General features: G+C 44.1%; 1 protein-coding gene across 1 annotated transcript in view; it reads right to left on the bottom strand.

Moving 5' to 3' along the window:
• Window positions 1–283: 283 nt before the first annotated feature.
• The window catches only part of SDAD1 (SDA1 domain containing 1), a 37656-nt gene continuing 16488 nt past the window's right edge, over window positions 284–21451 (bottom strand). Inside the window, exons 13-22 of the mRNA XM_039350321.1 lie at window positions 18976–19034; window positions 16367–16443; window positions 14001–14098; window positions 13565–13641; window positions 11508–11640; window positions 8694–8791; window positions 6910–7100; window positions 6059–6143; window positions 2411–2572; window positions 284–549 (exon numbers count right to left, since the gene is read on the bottom strand). Of these exons, the coding sequence (XP_039206255.1) occupies window positions 499–549; window positions 2411–2572; window positions 6059–6143; window positions 6910–7100; window positions 8694–8791; window positions 11508–11640; window positions 13565–13641; window positions 14001–14098; window positions 16367–16443; window positions 18976–19034 (1031 nt within the window). The 3' untranslated portion in view covers window positions 284–498. The remainder of the gene's footprint in view (window positions 550–2410; window positions 2573–6058; window positions 6144–6909; window positions 7101–8693; window positions 8792–11507; window positions 11641–13564; window positions 13642–14000; window positions 14099–16366; window positions 16444–18975; window positions 19035–21451) is intronic.

Raw genomic sequence — 21451 nt, forward strand, 5'->3', positions numbered from 1 at the left:
CAAAAGCCAATAGGAATTGTCCAGGCTGTCTCTGCCCTGCTGAGCCCGCCAAAAGTCCCATTCTGCAAACGGTGCTGCACTAGTTGAGTAGTCCTCGACTTACGACTGGTTAAGTAGTCCTTGACTTACGACTGGTTGGGGGTCACGGCATTAAAAAGGTTGAGAACTACTGTTGTAAAACAATCCCTTTGCAATTCATAGGATTTGGATTATGAAGGCCGGAACACAAATCGTTGCCTTTTAGCATCATACTTTTTCCACCCCACTTCATTTTCAAAACAACTTTTTTTTCATCGTGAGCCTAGAGAAAGAACTGAATGTCATTAATATTTTTTTTCTTAGGCACATAATGCATAGAGAAGTCTTCTTTAAATTGTCTTGTGAATGAAATCAGTGTATTGCTTTAGTTCACCATTTTCAGCTACCTTTCTCCGGTCCTCTTAGTTTTGGCTTTTCAAACTATAATTTCTGACGTTTATATCCTCTGCCATGCTGTGGTTATTTCGTGAGTCTTTTTTTCTGCCTCAGAAGGGCGTCCCGTAGAGCCAGCTGCAGTTGCAAATAAATAAATAAATAAATAAATAAATAAGTTAGCATAAACGACGTACTTTGCAAAGGAAAACCTCTGAATTTATACATGGCACAATATCCGTTATAAAATCTCCTGTATTCAATTCCCCAATTCAAAATAGTTTTATCATCCTATTCTAATCCAAAGCATATGCTAAACCAGGGGTAGGCAACCTTGGCTCTTTTATGACTCGTGGACTTCATCTCCCAGCATGGCTGGCTCAGGAATTCTGGGAGTTGAAGTCCACGAGTCCTAAAAGAGCCAAGGTTGCCTACCCAACCAAAAGGATGCCAAACGTAACTCGATGGTTCCCATACCACATGAATGAAAGAAAGCCTCTTATGCTCATCGACGCATGTTTAACCACAAAAATAATAATCAGTAAAGTAGAAAAAGGTTAGAATTTATATTTCAGTGCTTTGTATCATCACTCAACCTTCTTAAGCCAGTGTTCTTCAAACACGGCCCCTTTAAGACATGTGGACTTCGACTCCCAGAATTCCCCAGCCAGCATGGCTCAGCTTGGAAACTCTCCCTTTCCCCTCCGCATGGCTGGCTGGGGAATTCTGGGAGTCGAAGTCCACAAGTCATAAAAGAGCCACGGCTGAAAAACATTGTTTTAACCAATACAGGTAGTCCCGACTAGTTGCCTAGCCACTATTCAAAGTCACAACAGACCCCCTCAAAAGGTATTTATGACCAAATTCCAAAGTTCCAATGGTTGCGCCCCTGGTCACGTGATCAATATCAAGAGGCTTGGCTCAAATTTACGGCTGTTTGCAGCGTCTTGTAGTCGTATGACTACCCTTTACGACACTTTTACAAAAAAAAATAATAATAAAAAAAATGGCATTGACTTCTATTTTTCACCAGAAACGGCCAATAACAAACAATGGCTCCACTTTACAGCTGCAGTGTTTGCTCCCTTAACGGTCACAAAAAAAGGTGTAAAATCAGGACAGATGTGGGTGACCTGGTTTACGAGTGTCATGACTCACGTTAAGTACTGAGCATTAGGGTCATAAGTTGAGAACTCCCTGTACGACTAAGTTTAGCGTTTGCAGCTATTCTAAAGCCAGGGAAAAATAGAAAAATTGGGACCGGGAAACAGGAAAGAAAACGCAGGTCCTAAAAGGATGAAGCTAATGAAGTAAAAGCTGCTCAGTGTGCAGAAATAAAAATACTTTAATGCATTCAAAACGCTCACATGTAGCTCACAACAACTGATAACTATGCATTATCTCTAATGTTTAATTAACACGGAGTAATTTTCGGCTTTGTCTTCCCTCAAGGGAGGTGCAAGCAGACGTAAGCAAACATTATCATTACTCATTTCCAGCAATCCTTGATCTGGTTTTTAGGGACTTAAAGCAATCTGCCTTAATAACATGCAGGAACCTGTGTTTTGTTCAAGTCCTCGACTTACAGCGGTTCATTTAGTGACTGTTCTAAGTTACAAGGGGCAGTGAAAAAAAGTGACTTATGACCGTTTTTCACACTTACGACCGTTGCAACATCCCCTTGGTCATGGGATCAAAATTCAGACACTTGGCAACTGACTCATATTTATGACGGTGGCCGGGTCCTGGGATCACGTGATCCCCTTTTGCGACCTTCTGACAAGCAGAGTCAATGGGGGAAGCCAGATTCACTTAACAACGGTGTTACTCACTTAACAACTGCTATGATTCACTTAATAACTGTGACAAGAGAGGTCGTAAAATGGGGCAAAACTGATTTAACAACTGTCTCAGGAGCAGAAATTTTGGGGCTCAATTGTGGGCCTAAGTTGAGGACTGCCTGTATTTGGGAATCTTTTCGTTACGTAACCTCACTTGCCTGCTTCTCCCGAAAAGAACGCTTATTTTTCGTCCGGACGTTGTGGCTGTATCGCATCATCATGAAATTCTTCTGCTTCTTCTTCTCTTTGTTGGTGGAGCTGGCAAAAGGGTTGAGTTTTGTTCTCCTTTTCACAAACTCTTTTCTGTCGGTCTTGCCAGCCTCAAAGCCCACGGGGAAGAAAAGACAGGTTAGCGACGTCGCTCTTTTACGACCTGCATGTTCACTTTTTGTTTTGTTTTTTCTTTTGCTTTGAAATGCACGAATGCGTTTAATTTTAAAATATGCAGCACACCTTGCAGAAGTTAAATGAGGAAGCTCACCAATTAAATTATAGCTTCGTTGCGGAAAGGCAACATCATAATAAGCAGCTGTTATTGGCAGAGAAGGCATGCTGCGAGTATGATCTGCCGGAGACTTATATTGGGTGGTGGGCTTTCTCTGACGCAGTGCCCACCTTAAGGGGCATTTGCCCTCCTCCCTAATAAATTAGCTTAGCTCCGCACATGATATTCTAGAAGTATAAGATGATAAACCTTCTGTAGGCTAAATTATAGGATGAACAACTCAATAGCAACAGCAATAGCACCTATATACTGCTTCACAGGGCTTTACAGACCTCTCTAAGCGGTTTACAGAGTCAGTCTATTGCCCCCAACCATCTGGGTCCTCATTTTACCGACCTCGGAAGGATGGAAAGCTGAGTCAACCTAGAGCTGGTCAGGATCGAACTGCTGGCAATGGGTAGAGCCAGCCTGTAATACTGCATTCTAACCACTGCACCACCACGACTTTCAAATAGGTCTGTCTAGTCCAGGGGTAGGCAACCTTGGCTCTTTTATGACTCGTGGACTTCAACTCCCAGAATTCCTGAGCCAGCCATGCTGAGGGGAAAGGGGGAGGTTTCCAAGCTGAGCCATGCTGACTCAGGAATTCTGGGAGTTGAAGTCCATGAGTCACAAAGCGGCCTAGGCCTAGGCCAGAGATAGGCAACCTTGGCTCTTTTATGGCTCGTGGACTTCAACTCCCAGAATTCCTGAGCCAGCCATGCTGAGGGGAAAGAGAGAGGTTTCCAAGCTGAGCCATGCTGGCTCAGGAATTCTGGGAGTTGAAGTCCACGAGTCACAAAGCGGCCTAGGCCTAGGCCAGAGATAGAGCCAAGGTTGCCCACCCCTGGTCTAGTCTAATCAAAAGAAGGCCTAGGGGTGACATGATAGCAGTCTTTCAATATCTAAGGGACTGCCCCACAGAAGAAGGGGGCAACCTATTCTCCAAAGCACCTGAAGGCAGGACAAGAACAATGGATGGAAGATGGAACTAAGGAGCAATTTCCTGACAGTGAAAACAATTAAGCAATGGAACAGCTTGCCCCTCAGAATTGTGGATGTTCTATCGCTGGAGATTTTCAAGGGGAAACTGGGAAACCACTTGTTCAGGATGGTATAAGGACTCCTGTTCTGGGCGGAGGGCTGGGCTAGAAGACCTCCAAGGTCCCTTCCAGCCTCATGATTCTAGGCCCCTCAAGACCTGGTTGTGTCACCACACCTGGTGGTCCCAAGGATCTAGAGACAAGCTCAGATGACTTTACAGCTGAGACAGATATACTCACTCACTCTCTGCCTGAGGTCTGTATATTTTGATGGAGGTAGGAGGTAGAGCACAGCCCCCAGGTGAGCAAGGTAAGTGGAGGGAGGATCCATTGACACTTCTTCACAAAAAGCATCCAGCACAAATGAGAGAGGACTTCTCCAAGTTAACAGAATAAGAGAGTTGGAAGGGACCTTGGAGGTCATCGAGTCCAACCCCCTGCTCAGGCAGGAAACCCTATACCAGGGGTAGGCAACCTTGGCTCTTTTCTGACTTATGGACTTCAACTCCCAGAATTCCTGAGCCAGCCATGCTGAGGGGAATGGGAGAGGTTTCCAAGCTGAGCCATGCTGGCTCAGGAATTCTGGGAGTTGAAGTCCACGAGTCATAAAAGAGCCAAGGTTGCCTACCCTTGTCCTATACCATCTCAGACAAATGGCTGTCCAGTGTCTTCTTAAAAGCTTCCAGTGTTGGAACATTCACCGCTTCTGGAGGCAGGTTGTTCCACTGGTTAATTGTTCTCACTGTCAGGAAGTTTCTCCTTAGTTCTAGGTTGCTTCTCTCCTTGATGAGTTTCCATTCGTTGCTTCTTGTCCTGCCTTCAGGCGCTTTGGAGAATAGCTTGACACCCTCCTCTTTGGGGCAGCCCCTGAGATATTGGAACACTGCTGTCATGTCCCCCCTCGTCCTTCTCTTCATTAAACTAGACATACCCAGTTCCAGCAACTGTTCCTTATATGCTTTAGCCTCCAGTCCCCTAATCATCTTTGTTGCTCTTCTCTGCACTCTTTCTAGAGTCTCAGCATCTTTTTTACATCGCAGTGACCAAAACTGGATGCAGTATTCCAAGTGTGGCCTTACCAAGGCGTTGTAAAGTGGTATTAACACTTCACGTGATCTTGTTTCTGTCCCTCTGTTAATGCAGCCTGGCACTGTGTTGGCCTTTTTTGGCAGCTGCAGCACACGGCTGGCTCATATTTAAGTGATTGTCCACTAGGACTTCAAAATCCCTCTCGCAGTTAATACTATGGAGTGAGGTACCACCTGAATTGTTCCTGCTGAAATGCGTTGCTTTGCAATTGTTAAATGACAGAGGCAAAGATGACAGTTTACTAGCAGAGCCATCGTAGTAAATGTACTAAAAATGTCACTATAGCCCAGTGTTTCTCAACATTGACAATTTTAAGGCATGTGGACTTCAGCTCCCAGAATTCCACAGCCAGCATGGCTGGCTGTGGAATTCTGGGAGCTGAAGTCCACATGCCTTAAAATTGTCAAGGTTGAGAAACACTGCTATAGCCAAAGATTCGATTTTCTCCTGGCCCCCACCCACTTGTTTGTCTATGGAGATTCTCCGTCATCCAGATCCTGGCTATCCCAAAAGTGCTTTTCCCAAAAGGCAATTGAACTTAGTTTTTTTAAAAAATAATAATACTAATAATAATAGTTGGAAGGGATCTTGGAGGTCATCTAGTCCAACCCCCTGCTCAGGCAGGAAACCCTATACCATCTCGGACGAATGGCCTGTCCAGTCTCTTCTTAAAAACTTCCAGTGTTGGAGCATTCACCGCTTCTGGAGGCAGGTTGTTCCACTGGTTAACTGTTCTAATTGTCAGGAAGTTTCTCCTCAGTTCTAGGTTGCTTCTCTCCTTGATTAGCAACGTTTTCTTTGAAAACCTTTCGCTTCTCATCCAAGGCGTGTCCTTAATTCTAACTTGTTCTGAACTTTTGAAGAAGCTTCTTGGATGAGAAGTGAAATGATTTCAAAGAGAAAAAAAAAATCAAGAAAGTCCAGATGCCTTTTAGAAAAAGCTCCTTTGGGACATCCACTTCAAAAAGCTTAAGTCTGAGGTTGTAATTTCTTGGTGTGCAATCTTACAGGCCCTCCCACCCAAACTACACACCTCTGGCTTAGAGGCTTTTAAAAGGAAAGGACCCATCCTTGGGGAGGCAGACGGAGCCTCAAAATGGAGATGGCAAAGAGGCTGGTTGAGCTTTTCAAGTGGTTTTGAACGACTGAAGCATATGTAAATCTTGCAGGTTTACATGCACGCAACTCACCATTGCAGTGGCTAATCTTGTCTCTTTATCAGACCGAGGCTTTTTATGGAGGTGTTCGATGTCTCTAAGTGAGAGCAGCTCCCCCCTGCAAAAGATCACAGAGATAATAACAGCCTGAGGCCAGAAAGGAAAAAAAATATTCCTTCAAGAGGAGAAAGTTGAGAACCACTTTGGGTTGTCGGTAGGTCACCAGGCTAGAACCCAACCGATCCTGAGTTCTAGTCCTTCCTTAGGCATGAAAGTGGCTGGATGATTTTAGGCCAGTCTCTTTCTCTCTCTCTCTCCTACCTCACAGGGCTGTTGAGACTAGAACTCACAGTCTCCTAGCGACTGGCCCACAGTCACTCAGTCGGCTTTCATGCCTAAGGCAGGACTAGAACTCACAGTCTCCTAGAGACTGGCCCACAGTCACCCAGCCGGCTTTCATGCCTAAAATGGGACTAGAACTCACAATCTCCTAGTGACTGGCCCAAAGTCACTCAGCCGGCTTTCACGCCTAAGTCAAGACTAGAACTCACAGTCTCCTAGAGACTGGCCCACAGTCATCCAGCCGGCTTTCATGCCTAAGGCGGGACTAGAACTCACAGTCTCCTAGCAACTGGCCCAAAGTCACCCAGCCGACGTTCGTGCCTAAGGTGAGACTAGAACTCACAGTCTCCTAGCGACTGGCCCAAAGTCACCCAGCTGGCTTTCATGCCTAAGGTGAGAGAGCAAGAAGAATGAGAGGTGGCCCATTTATTTAGAGGTCCTTCAAAAACCTGGCTATGCCATTCCACATAGGATTTTGCTGCTCTCCCTCCTGCAACACTCAATGCAAGGGCCCGTTGCCTGCATCCATCATTTTTTTTTACCTCGATTCTTCTTCACTGTCTATTTCTACGTTCTTCCTTTTGGCTGCCTTGCCAGGAGCAGATTTGAGTTCTTTGCTCATCTGAGCCAGCCGGATTTTCTGAAAGTCTTCTTGAGTGAGAAGGCGGCTGCTGCTGACAGCCGTGGCCTTGGCCTTCCGTTCCTCCGCAGGCAGGCTTTCGATCTTTTCCGCCTTGTAAGGGAAGAGGCAAAACAGGTGAGACCTGGAAGACGGACGAAATCCACCCCCCCTCTTCACGAAGGACGACGGGCAGTCCTCGGCTTACGACCGCAACAGAGCCCAACGTTTACGTCGCTAAGTGAGACAGCTGTTTTCTGCCCATTTTAGGAGCTTTCTTGCCACGTTTGTGAAAGTGAATCACGGCAGTCGTTTTAAGCTTGTAACCCGGTCGTTAAGTGAATCTGGCTTCTGACTTTGCTTGTCAGAAAGTCGCAAAAGGGGATCACGTGACACTCCCCCCCTCAGGTCACTGCAACCATCATGAATGTGAGTCAGTTGCCGAGCTTCTGAATTCTGATCACATGACAATGGGGATGCTGCAACGACTGTAAGCATGAAAAATGGTCATAAGTCACTTTTTTCAGGGCCATGTGGTCACTAAAGGGGTGGTTGTTAAGTTGAGGACTACTTTGTATACTGAGTAAGCTTCGCAGCAGTGACTCACGTTTACACACAATGAGGGATTATTTGCAAACAAGCATGATCATCATCCTAGTCCAGGGCTTTTCAGCCAGTGGTACGGGTACCACCTGTGGTATATTGGCACTTGGCAGGTGGTACGCGACCATCCTAGAAAAGTGGTAGTGAGGGAGGGGAATGAGCTGAACCGGTGGCAGCACTGCACAAGTTTGAGTGAGAGATGGCTGGAGCTGCAGGGCTGTCAGGGCTCAGCGGAAGCGCCAGGATCAGTGCCGCTTTTCAGCTGATCAGCATTCTTCAAGGCTGTCAGAGCTCAGTGGAAGCGCCAAGATCAACGCCAGGATCCAGCTGGAGCTCAGCGCTGATCCTGGTGCTTCTGCTGAGCCCTGAAGAAGCACCAATCAGCTGGAAAGCAGCACTGATCCTGGTGCTTCTGCTGAGCCCTGAAGCACCAATCAGCTGGAAAACAGCACTGATCCTGGTGCATTTGCTGAGCCCAGAAGAAGCACTGATCAGCTGGAATGTTGCAGCCTCTCCAGGGTCTTGTGATTTACATTCAGATGCTTGGCAACTGATTCATATTTATGACGGTCACAGCGTCCCAGGGTCATGTGAAGTGACCAAAACCTGCGGCAACCACCCAGCAGACGGGGGAAATAAAAACCAAACAACCCCCCACCCCACCCCCGCTGCCAATCCTCAACAAAAATGCTCACAACAATGAAAACCTCGGACAGGAGGAAGAGCGCCGCTGGGCGGGCAGGTGTCTTGCTGGGCTGTGGCTTGGGGGGCACTTTTTTCAGTGCCATTGTAACTTCGAACAGTCACTAAGCAAACTGTTGTAAGTCGAGGACTACCTGTACTTTATCACTTTTTTCCCTTTTTTGGGGGGGGGGTCATCGAGTTTTTGACGCCTTGCTAGGCGACTGGTGGTACTCGGATGTTGCCATATCCTAAAAGTGGTACAATGGGTGAAAAGGTTGAAAAGCCCTGTCCTAGAATGTGCCTGGCTGTCTCACCCTGCAAATTCAGGCCCAGCTAAATGAACCAGGAACTTAGCAAAGAATAATTATAGTCATAGAGGAAAATGTTTGGCAAAAATGTAAGGGTAAAAGGACGCCCTACTATCGCTTGCTGTTCCTCATCCGAGGAGTGATGCACGTCCACCCACTCTCCCTCTTCATCATCTTCCTCTTCGCTGCAGCTGGCTGTCTCCCAACCATCTGTAAAGAGGTTAAAAAGAGGTAAATGGTGGAACAGAGTTGGAAAAAAATAAATTAAATTATTTTAAGAATGAGTTTTGCTTCCTTCAGACCTTCATTAAGGTTTAAGCCTAAAGGCTACAGCCGTCATTAAAAGGTGTATTAAGGCCAATGTATGTTGCCTATCAAAATTACTTTGTGAATCACCATTATTACTAATATAATACTAAATATTAATCGGCCTATCTTGTCTCTGCTTTCCTTTTGCTGATAGTCCTTCATTTACGACTGTTAACGGGCCTGCCTGTTGTGGTTATTAAGTTGTAACGGTCATAAGCAATGGGTTTTGCCATGGTCGTTAAGCAAAGACCTCAGCTGCGAAGAGAACAGATGGTTCGCTAGGGGCGTGATTTTGCCAAAACTCGGAAATATGTGCCAGTGTTTGGCAAAGCCATCGTAAAATGCAGTCACAACTCTGCAAAGGCAAGTATGTTGAAGAGTGACCAAAGTGCAACCACATGACTGCCCCCACCCCCTGGCAGTCAAAACTTTGGATCCAGGTTGGAAGTCTCCTTTCTGGGATTTGTTGAAGCTCTGGTTACAAGTCAAGGACTACTGTACATCTTTGTGTACACAACGCAAACAGAACAGAACAGAAAATATGGAATGGAATGGAGTGGAATAGAATAGAATGCTCTTTAGAAGGCCAGATCCTGAAGCTGAAACTCAAATACTTTGGCCACCTAATGAGAAGGAAGGACTCACTGGCGAAGGGCCTAATGCTGGGAAAGATGGAGGGCAATAGAAGAAGGGGACGACAGAGAATGAGGTGGCTGGATGGGGTCACTGAAGCAGTAGGCATGAGCTTAAATGGACTCCAGAAGATGGTAGAGGACAGGAAGACCTGGAGGAACGTTGTCCATGGGGTCGCGATGGGTCGGACACGACTTCGCAATTAACAACAACAACAAGAATAGAATGGAATGGGATGAAATAGAATAGAATAGATGGGATGGGATGGGATAGAATGGGATGGGATAGAATAGAATAGATGGAATGGGATGGGACAGAACGGGACGGGATGGAACAGAACAGAACAGAACAGAATAGAAGGGACAGAACAGAACAAAACAGAAGAGAAAATATAGAACGAAATGGAATAGAATAAAAATTTTATTGTCACTTTAAATGCACACTAAACAGCATACATTAAAATGAAATTTTATCGCATTCAACTCTCAAAAAAAATACTATTATGCATGTAACCACATACACACATATGACACAGAGAAACATTTCAGTCTAATTCAAATGTATACATATACATGGTGGTGGGGGGGGGAAAGAATCCTGCGAAATTACAAGATGGATGTCATAAGGAACAAGGCTGTTACAGAATCTAGCAGTTCTGCTATAAATACTTTGAAACCTCCTCCCAAAGGGGAGCAACAGGAACAGACCGTGAAGTGGTGTGTGTGGAGTCTCTAACAATGCCCCAAGCTCTAAGCACATATAAATGCTTGTAAGCCGTATTCTGAATAATGGGAAGCGGGCTTCCTATAATCTTCTCAGCGGTCCTTACCACTTTGCATGGACTTTCTATCTGAAGGTCTGCTACCAACCAAACCAAACACTGATGCGGTTTGTTAAAATGCTCTCAATTATGCCTCTGTAAAAAGTAACCAGGATGGAAGGAGAAAGATGTGCTCCAAGATGTACCAATTAGGATAACGCTTTCTGAATATGAAATGAAATTTAATCCATAAAATCTTTTGAGCTCTTATAAAAGATATGCAGATGATACCACTCTAATGGCAGAAAGTGAAGAGGAACTAAAGAGCCTCTTGATGCGGGTGAAGAAGGAGAGTACAAAAGTGGGCTTGAAACTCAACATTAAGAAAACCAAGATCATGGCATCCAGCCCTCTCAATTCCTGGCAAATAGATGGGGAAGAAATGGAGATAGTGACAGATTTTATTTTTCTGGGCTCCAAGATCACCTCAGATGGGGACTGCAGCCAAGAAATTAAAAGACGCTTGCTCCTGGGGAGGAAAGCTATGGCAAATCTAGACAGCATTCTAAAAAGCAGAGACATCACCCTGCCAACAAAAGTACGTATAGTCCAGGCCATGGTTTTCCCGGTTAAAATGCATGGCTGTGAAAGTTGGACCATAGGAAAGGCTGAGCGCCAAAGAATGGAGGCCTTGGAACTCTGGTGCTGGAGAAGACTCCTGCGAGTCCCCTGGACTGCAAGGTGATCAAACCGGTCAGTCCTAGAGGAGATCAACCCCGACTGCTCTTTAGAAGACCAGATCCTGAAGTTGAAACTCAAGTACTTTGGCCACCTAATGAGAAGGAAGGACTCCCTGGAGAAGAGCCTAATGCTGGGAAAGATGGAGGGCAATAGAAGAATGGGACGACAGAGAATGAGGTGGCTGGATGGAGTCACTGAAGCAGTAGGTGTGAACTTAAATGGACTCCAGAAGATGGTAGAGGACAGGAAGACCTGGAGGAACGTTGCCCATGGGGTCGCGATGGGTCAGACATGACTTCGCAACTAACAACAACAACAACAAAATAGAAAAAATATGATTAGCCTTTAAAGCGCCATAAGATACCCCCTTACACACCTTAAATCAGGAGTATCCAATCTTGGCAACTTTAACACCTGTAGATTCTGCTCCCAGAGTTCTAAACAAGAGGAGCAGAAATGTACCGATGGCAAACTCAAACTGACCTCCTTCTTCTTCAAGGATTTTTTCTTCTCCCTTCTCGAGCTCCAGGACTTCAGCTCCTGGAATATAATCTTTGACATCCAATTCCCCATATTCGTGGATCTTGGCTTCTGAAGTGGCTTCTGTTGGTTTACCCTGCAGACAAATCAGTGCTTAATGAATGCTACATCCCACCGTGTTTCCCTAAAAATAAGACTGGGCCTTATTTTTTTTTTTTACTCCAAAGAAGGCACCAGGTCTTATTTTCAAGGTAGGCCTTACCTCACCTCCGGCACCGACAGCCCCACCCAGCTGGTCCACTTCTTCTGGGGCCGAAGTTCTGCAGCTGCATTCGGGCCTGCATTTTGCAGTCAGTCCTTTCCGGAAGGCCTATGCAGCCGAGTACCAACCTATGGATTCAATCCATAGCTCGGTGCTCAGCTGCTGAGGTCTTGCAGAACCAAGCTAGGGATTGAATCCATAGCTCGGTTCTTGGGTACAGAGGCCTTCCGGAAAGCCCTGGGACTGAGAAATGCAGGCCTGGCTGCAGAAGAAGAAGCCTCATAAGAAGTGGGCCAGCAAGGAGAGGCCTGGCTGCAAGGGAAGTGGGTGCAGGGTGGGTGGGGCAGCTTCACACCCCCACCCCCAGCTGATTTTTAGGTGTGTGCCTCACCCCAAAACTAAGGCTTATTTTTGGGATAGGGCTTATATTAGGCCCAGCCCTCAAAATCAAGCTAGGGCTTATTGTTGGTGTAGGCCTTACTTTCAGGGAAACACATTAAGATACTTCTAGAAAGGATGCTTCAAGACAACTAGGATGGCTTCAAGCTTGGACAATCTTCTCTCTTGCTTCTAGAACAGGACTCTCCAAATGGGGCAACTTTTAAGACTTGTGGACTTCAACTGCCAGAATTCCCTAGCCGGCTGAGGAATTCTGGGAGTTGAAGTCCACAAGTCTTAAAAGTTGCCCCGTTTGAAGTCCCCTGTTTTAGAAGATACCTAAAGAAGATGGATGGCAATCACAGAAAGCTTAAACAAGCCAGAGCTGTCTTCTTCAACCCCAACAGGTGCAAAGAGAGTTCCAAGCCAGGGCGGACCAAGTCCACTAGGTGGCCAATGGCAAAAAAACCCCATGCTGAAGAGTTACAACTCCAGAATCAAAATCAGAAGATCTGCTGCAGATACAGCAAGAACCAGCGCATAAGATACAACTTACTCATGAGGTCAAGAGATTAAAACTTTCACCTAGCCCACAGGTCCCCAGCCTTTTGGCCACCAGGGACCGGTTACGTGGAGAGAGGTTTTTCTGTGGACTGGAGGGTTCGTGGTTTTGTGTGCTGCCTGATCTTGCGGATGGGGCTTTGATTGTTTGTGCAGCCACCGGTACTGGTCCATGGACTGGGGGTTGGGGACCCATGACCTAGATCAGTGGTGGCGAACCTATGGCACAGGTGCCAGAGGCAGCACTCAGAGCCCTCTCTGTGGGCACGTGCGCCATGCCCCGGAGATGGCAACCATCCCTCTTCAACCAGCTGCCCACTAACTCGCCGAGGTCCCACGTGGCCAGATGCATCCCAGCACCCATGTGCTCGCTGGCTTCTGTGTGCGGGGGGCGATGGTGTCAGGCAGCAGCCGCCCCAGCCCGCCTCGCCTTGCTCTGTGACAACGACACCCCTGCCCTGCCTCGCCTCATCCCGCAGGACGAGACTCCTGCCCACCGCCCCACCTGCTAGAGACCCCCTGGATCTCCCCCAACCTGCCTGGCCCCCACAGGCGTCCCTCCTCATGAGCAACATCGAGGTGACCATGCCTGCCTTGGCCACACCCACCCAGTTTGCCATGACTACCACAGGCACGCCCATCCAGTGGGCCACGCCCACCTGGCACCTAGCGATAAATAAGTGGGTTTTGGGTTGCAGTTTGGGCACTCGGTCTCTAAAAGGTTCGCCATCACTGACCTAGATGTTTCATACCAACTCTTAATTTTAGTGGCCTCTTTTTAAAAAAAAAAATATTTCAGGAGGCGAGCATCAATGGTGAGCAGTTCATTCTTTCTCACAGACACAAAATAATTATTTACCCGGAATTTTTTCTGCAACATCCGTGGATTCAGTGACTGGAACAGGTGGATGAGTGTCCTTGCTGACATCACTACGTCTGTGAAGAACAATTAATAACACTGAGCGTGGCTTGCAAAGCTATGTTCAGAAATATATATAAAGTTATGCCTTTGAATTTTATCCTTCCTGATGGCTTTCTGCTATTTCTGTTTATTAATCATTAAAAAAAAATTATGCCTCCCACCTCCTCTACAAGCTGACTCTGAGTGGAAAACAAATAATATGGCAACAGTGAAGCTCTCAAAAATGTTGGAAATAAATTAAAAAGCTGATTAAAAGAAGACACTCACTTGGAATTAATAACAAAGGAGCTCTGCAAAGCTACCTAGCCTCTGAACCAACTAAATAAAGTCCCTCAGAGAGCATTCATTTTGTACACATACAAAACTGACTTACTTTTGTTTTTATGAGATTTGTATTGAACCAAGTCTTGAAGCAAATCAACCGTCATAGCCAGAGGGCACCGAGCAGATATTTCTTTAATAGCATTGATCCTAAAAAGTTGGGAAGTTTTGAATTATATATACATATACATACATACATACATACATACATACATACATACATACGGCAGACGCTACTGCGACAAACTATTTTTGTGTTAAATTTAGATTTTGCTGACAAAGAATTAAAGTATAGTATAACTAGTATAGCTATTTCGAGCTATTTAGCTCTCATCAGCTAGCCATACCCTTCTGAGATTCGAACCTGGGCCACTTGCAAGAGAGACAGGCGAAAGCAATAGCAGATTGCTCTGTCCCATATTTGGGTAGACCACGAACTCTGTTATACTGCTTTCACTGGAAAACACTTAATCTCGTGACAGCTGACAAAAGCGAGGAGAACCTGTGGCCTAGAGGTTAATAGAGCTGCCTAACGTGCAAGCAGCCCGGGTTCAAATCTCAGAAGGGTATGGTTAGCTGATGAGAGCTAAATAGCTTCAAATAGCTATACTAGTCTCCCTTTAATTCTTTGTCGGGAAAAACCATCTGTCTGTCTGTCTGTATGTATGTATGTATATTGCTTGAATGTGTATCAGAGTTGTGAAGTCCTTTGATTTGATATCCGAGAAATGTTCAGGAGTACAAACATAGGACCTGTTAGCAGCTTCATGTTCCTAGAAAAGATGAAAGGGCTACATTTGTTCTTTTATACACTTCAGAGGACTTGAGGAGACTGGCACTGCACAACTCTGAAATAATTCACAATGCGCATTCTGCAGTAACTGAAATTAAATTCAAGGTCAAAGCCATACAATTCTTAAAGTTGGATTCTGCCTAAGCTATACGGAAATCTACTTTCTGTGCCTTACAAACAGTCCTGAGTTAATGACAGCCTTGTTTAGCAACAGTTCAAAGTTAGGATGGCCCTGGAAAAGTAACATCACCCACATGGGGACGTGATCATATTTCAGGCACTAGTGACTGTGATCTGCAAATTTGTTTTTGCCGTTTTCCAGCAAAAAAATGTCGAGTTTTTGCTGATTCATTTAAGAACTGTGTGAGTTGCTTAATGACAAGTGACTCACTTAACCGCTATCATAAAAAAGGTTGTAAAATTGATCCACAAAAAAATGTCTCGTATGTATCCTGACTTACAGCCTAAATGTTGGAGATGTGGATGTTCGGATGCTACTTATTATCATATCTGGTGGTCATGTAAAAATATAAAAGCTTTTTGGATTAAGATATGGTGGAATATCCAAAGAATTTTTAGAAGAAGGGTAAAATTTACCCCACAATTGTTTTTGTTAGGTATTGTTTCTGATTGTGATACTAAAGAGACTATATTGATGTTAAATTTAATTACAGCGGGAAGGTTGTTAGTAGGGCAATGTTGGAAGAAGGAATCTTTGCCTACCTTGCAAGAGTGGTTTTTTAAAGTTTCTTATTTGGCGGAAATGGCAAAGATTTCGGCTTTCTTAAAACACCAACCACAAGAGAAGTATTTTTTGGTATGGAAAATATGGATAGACTTTATACAACATAAGTTGGACATAAAAAAATATTATTTAGCTTTTCAATAACTTATATTTAAAATTTAAGATATTTTATAGATTTTATAGACTTTCCTTTTTTCTTTTTTTTTCTTTCTTCTTTTTTCTTTTTCCTTTCTTCCTATTTTTTTGTATTTTCTTGTATTTTTGTCTTTTTATATACCGTAAATGCCAGCGTACAAGGCGACCCGGCGTATAAGATGACCCCCGTCTTTATAGCCAGGCCGCATTCCTAGAACGTCGTCTTATACGCCGGAAACTACAAGTATTTCCGGCGTATAAGACGACTCGGCGTATAAGACGACCCCCGTCTTTGGCGCCGATTTCAGCCCTCGCGGAAGTCGCCTTATACGCCGGCATTTACGGTATATATTATTGTTAACTATTTCATAAATTGGTTTAATTAATGTATTTAGACTTGTTAATGGTTTATATCTGTTTTAAGATTTTTTGAAAAATTTTAATTAAGCCTGTATTCAGCTCTGGGAGGGTCGGGGGAGGGTATGGGGGGGGTTGGGGGGGGCTTGGGGAAGGGAACTGTATTGTTTTGTAAAATTTAAAAATTTTCAATAAAAAAAAAAAAAGGTTGTAAAATTGAGTCCCGTCACATGGTGACTCAACTCAACTCAACCACAATAACTTGTGACCAAAACTCTAAGCTCCATTGGATAAGTTGAGGATGCCTGCACTCAATTTTGCAAAGCCACATTGTCTCCTCTTTAGATGTTGCTGGTTTACATGCTGGTCCCAAGCTCTAAATGCTTACCCAACAGTCATGACTTCCCCAGAGTTTTTATCGGTGACAAAGTTGTTGGCTATTGTCATGAGGACTGGCTGCATAGTCTGTTGAAAAGAAGAAGAAAAAATAGGTTGAAGAATTGATACGAGTCATTTTGTTCCTTCTTTAGTAAACAAAGAATGGAATTTAATTACATCAAGGTGTGCTGGCATAACAAACTCTTAAGTTACATGGAACATTTCAGTCCGGGGGGTTTTAAATTAACAGAAAAAACTAGGCAAAGGATTGGCCCAAAGTCACCAGCCGGCATTCATACCTAAGGAGGGACTAGAATTCACAGTCTCCTAGAGATTGGTCTAAAGTCACCCAGCTGGCTTTCATGCCTAAGGAGGGACTAGAATTCACAGTCTCCTAGAGATTGGTCTAAAGTCACCAGCCGGCATTCATATCTAAGGAGGGACTAGAATTCACAGTCTCCTAGAGATTGGTCTAAAGTCATCCAGCTGACTTTCATGCCTAAGGAGGGACTAGAATTCACAGTCTCCTAGAGATTGGTCTAAAGTCACCCAGCCGGCATTCATGCCTAAGGAGGGACTAGAATTCACAGTCTCCTAGAGATTGGCCCAAAGTCATCCAGTTGGCATTCATGCCTAAGGTGGGACTAGAATTCACAGTCTCCTAGAGATTGGTCTAAAGTCATCCAGCTGACTTTCATGCCTAAGGTGGGACTAGAACTCACAGTCTCCTAGATATTGGCCCAAAGTCACCCAGCCGACTTTCAGGCCTAAGGAGGGACTAGAACTCACATTCTCCTAGAGATTGGCCCAAAGTCATCCAGTTGGCATTCATGTCTAAGGCGGGACTAGAATTCACAGTTTCCTAGAGATTGGCCCAAAGTCATCCAGTTGGCATTCATGCCTAAGGTGGGACTAGAACTCACCGTCGCCTGGTTTCTAAGCCATCACCTTAATCATTATACCAAACTGGCTCTCTAACTACACTGCGGAGCCAACAGGCATGGGTTCTCCTTCCCACCCTATCCAACACAATACAAAAAGTTTAGCCAGTATGATCAATATGTACGACATACAACCTCAATTGAGCCCAAAATTTCTGTTGCTAAGTGAGACATGTGTTAAGTGAGTTTTGCCTCATTTTCCGAACGTTTGTTACCAGAGTTGGCAAGTGAATAACTGCAGTTGTTAAGTTAAGTGACACAGTTGTTAAGTGAATCCGTCTTCCCCACTGACGTTGCTTGTCAGAAGACCACAAAAGGGGATCACACAAACCACGGACACTGCAACTCTCATAAATATGAGTCAGTTGTCAGGTGTCTGAATTGTCACGTGATCATGGGGATGCTGCGATGGCCGTGTGGAAAGCGGTCATGTCGCTTCTTTCAGTGTCATTGTAACTTTGAACTGTCACTAAATGAACTAGTGTTAAGTCGAGAAATTCCTGTATCAGCACAGGCGATACAGGAATTTCATTAAGCCCCACCAACTACCTATAAAGGAGAAATCCCATTTTTATTATTATTATTATAAATTTTATTGGTTTTAATAGGGTTAGGGATAAAATGGGGTCGGGATTAGGATTGAGGTTTGGGTTAAGGTTGGGGTTTCCTTAGGTAACATTTTCAATATTTAGCAAACAGCATATTGTCTGGGTATATGTTATTTAACGAACAATAACAGATATAGCTAATTATCATAAACAGTATTAATTAATCACTCAGTAGCCTTCTTCTTACTAATATATATTCAAAATTCCATGTCACATTCCTTGCTCTCTGACTGGTTTTTCTAGCCATTGGTAAAAGTTATCCCAAATAGAGTGAGTCTTCTTTCTCTTTAATCTCTGAAGTCAATCTATCCATTTCTGCGCACGCTAGAATTTTCTTAATTAGTACTTCTTCAGTTGGTAAGTTTTCATTTTTCCAATATTGGGCAAATACAATTCTTGCTGCTGTTAATACATGTAGTATTAGATATCTGCAATCTTTCTCATACTTGGCTCCTATTATTCCTAACAAAAACAATTCTGGTTTGAAGTCTATTTGTTTTTTAGTCATCTTCTCCAACCATAACTGTATTTTAGCCCAATCCCTTTTTGTTTTAGGGCACGTCCACCAGATGTGGTAATAAGAACCTGGCCTTTGTATGCATTTCCAACAATTGTTTGACGTATTTTTAAACATTTTCGCTAGCCTCACTGGTGTCATGTGCCATCTGTAAAACATTTTGTATAAGTTTTCTTTATAGGGCACTGCTTTAGTTAATTTAATATTTCTTTCCCATAATTTTTGCCACTCTTCTAATTCTATAGTATATCCAAAATCCCATTTTTATCCTTTGGGCGAGATGTCTGAAAGAAAACAATTACCGTATATTCTGGCGTATAAGGCGACCTGGAGTATAAGACGACCCCCATCTTTGGCGCCGAGTCGCATGCCTAGAAAGTCGTCTTATACGCCGGAAACTACCGTAATTTCCGGCGTATAAGACGACTCAGCATATAAGACGACCCCTGACTTCGGTGCCGATTTTAAGGCTTGCGAAAGTCGTCTTATACGCCGGAAAGTACGGTACTTCTTCCTAGTCATTTTGGTCAACAGGAACTTGAAAAGGCCTCACCTCTGGTGGGACAAGCTGGTGAGATGCTTGGGCAGCAAAAAGAAGAATCTTGGTAACTTCTGCAACAACAACAACAAAAAAGGACAGTTGTAATGATGGACCAAAAGATACATCAGTTCCTCAAATAGAAAGGAAAAAAAAAATCTGTTAAATTTATCATTGATGAATCTTCTTGTTTAGGGCTGTTGGCAACAACTGGCAGAGGTTTTCCATATTTAATCATTTGATCATTTTTAATGTGGGCTAGTGTGCTCACTGTAAAATTGACAACAAAGGTGATCTTATTTGTCAAATTTAGATACTGCCCATCTGACTGTCCAAGGGACTCTGAGCGGTTTGTAGAACCTTTGAATCATTTTTCAAGCTTCCACGTCTTCACCTTCCAATGTGGAAGTCTGAAAAATGATTCGAAGGTTCTATAAACCGCCCAGAATCGCTTGGACAGGAAGATGGGCAGTATCTAAATTTGACAAATAAGATAACCTTTATTTAACGTGGGCACACCAGCCCACGTTAAAAATGAAATCCTATTTTTGCCTGCTCTGAAAAGAAAGTATATATCTAATGTCAAGGTTCCGACTGACGAACCCAACCAAGCAAATACCATTGAGACATTCCAATCTCTTAATGCAGGGGTCTTCAAACTTGGCCCTTTTATGACTGGTGGACTCCAACTCCAACTGGTGGACTCTAACTCCCAGAATTTCTGGGAGTTGAAGTCCACCAGTCATAAAAGGGCCAAGTTTGAAGACCCCTGTCTTAATGTAAAACTTTATTGAGTACATCACTTCGGCACTAATGAAAGCAAAACCAGCTCTGGCAAGACCCCTCCCAAACCCATGTAGTAAAAGCATTGAATTCTCCCTCCTGCCTCCCTGGGTCAGGTCACGTTGCCCAATCAAGTGGAAAAATATTGTTATGAGAAAGCATCTCTAGGTTTGGCCAGACATCTGGTGTAACATCCTTGAGTCTCATGGTCTGGCTTCTTAATCTTTGAAGTCTGCATTTCAAACTTCTCACCCCCACCCCCAAGTTCGTTGGCAAGCTGAGAAGCTGTCACACCAGCAAAACCGTGCTTGACATCTAAATAAATAAACAATAAACCAAATCTTTGGCCTGAAAAGTGACTTGCCATTGAGCAAGGCCATTTTCTAGTATTTTCCAACTTCCTAAAAAAGTTAAACTGGTGATGGAGAACACTCTTGAGAGATCCTGCAAGGGGATCCCATCCGTCAATCCTAAAGGAAATTGCCCCGGATTGTCCTTTGGAAAGACAGACACTGAAACTGAAGCTCAAATACTCTGGTCATCAAAGGAGAAGAGAGGACTCATTGGAGAACGTAAGAGATGTTGGGAAAGATGGAAGGCAAAAAAGGGGGGGGGATGGCAGAGAATGAGATGACTGAATAATTGTATTGATCCAATGAACATGAATTTAGCCAAACTCTGGGAGACAGTGGAGGATTATGGGGATGTGGGGTGCTGTGGTCCACAAAGTGTCATGGTTCCGAAAGATGAAACTCTTCAAAGAACTTTGAGGCATTGTTTACCTTAAAGAACCTTTAATTGAGCAGCATAGCTTCGGTAGGTACATAGTTGAAGCCAAAATCTGACTTCCTCTCCCTTCAGCACATAGTATCAAAGCACAATTCCCTCCTACAACTAACAGTCATAAATCACATTCTCCAAGTAGTTTGAAATGCTGGCTTCCCACCCAGTTCGCTATCCTGCCATGCTTTATCAGCTCTTTTTGCAAGATATTGTATGTCTAACTAATTCCCATCACATTCCTCCCCCAGTATCATCTAATTCTAAGAGTAGAGTACAAGAAAGAGCTACATCTTCATCTTTGTCAAAGCAAGAACATCCAGTGTTAGCAGCATTGACACAAAGAGTCAGACACAACTTAGCGACTGAACGACAACACAACACTTTGCAGCCCAGAGCTAAAAGCATCTGCTTTTATCGTTTGTGTGTCTCTTCTTTCAAAATCAAGGCTGTTACCAAACTAAAATAAAATGGGTCAAAGAAAGAAAGCAGAGAGAAAAAGCCTTGCTTTTCATTTTTCCAGAAAGCTTCTGAAGTAAAGAGAGGAGCTTTCCACTGCTGCTCATAAAACCGAGCAATATTTTCGGCCAGCGTAGGATTCATTTCCATAAGAACCACAGAAAGAAAAGCCCATAATTTGTGCTTTTCTTTGGATCCGAGTACCGTGCTTTCCGGCGTATAAGACGACTTTCGCAAGCGTTAAAATCAGCGCCGAAGTCGGGGGTTGTCTTATACGCCGGAAATAACGATAGTTTCTGGCATATAAGACGACTTTCTAGGCATGCGACTCGGCGACGAAGTCGGGGGTCATCTTATATGCCGGAGCGCCTTATATCCGGAAAATACGGTAATTTGTTTTCTTGCTCCGAGTTCTGAAATGGTTGCCAAAGGCCAGAAAGGTTCAGAGACCTTAATATTAAAATGAGAC

Source organism: Crotalus tigris, unplaced genomic scaffold, assembly GCF_016545835.1.
Source record: "Crotalus tigris isolate CLP2741 ecotype Arizona unplaced genomic scaffold, ASM1654583v1 scf7180000018322.853269, whole genome shotgun sequence".
Taxonomy (NCBI): Eukaryota; Metazoa; Chordata; class Lepidosauria; order Squamata; family Viperidae; genus Crotalus; species Crotalus tigris.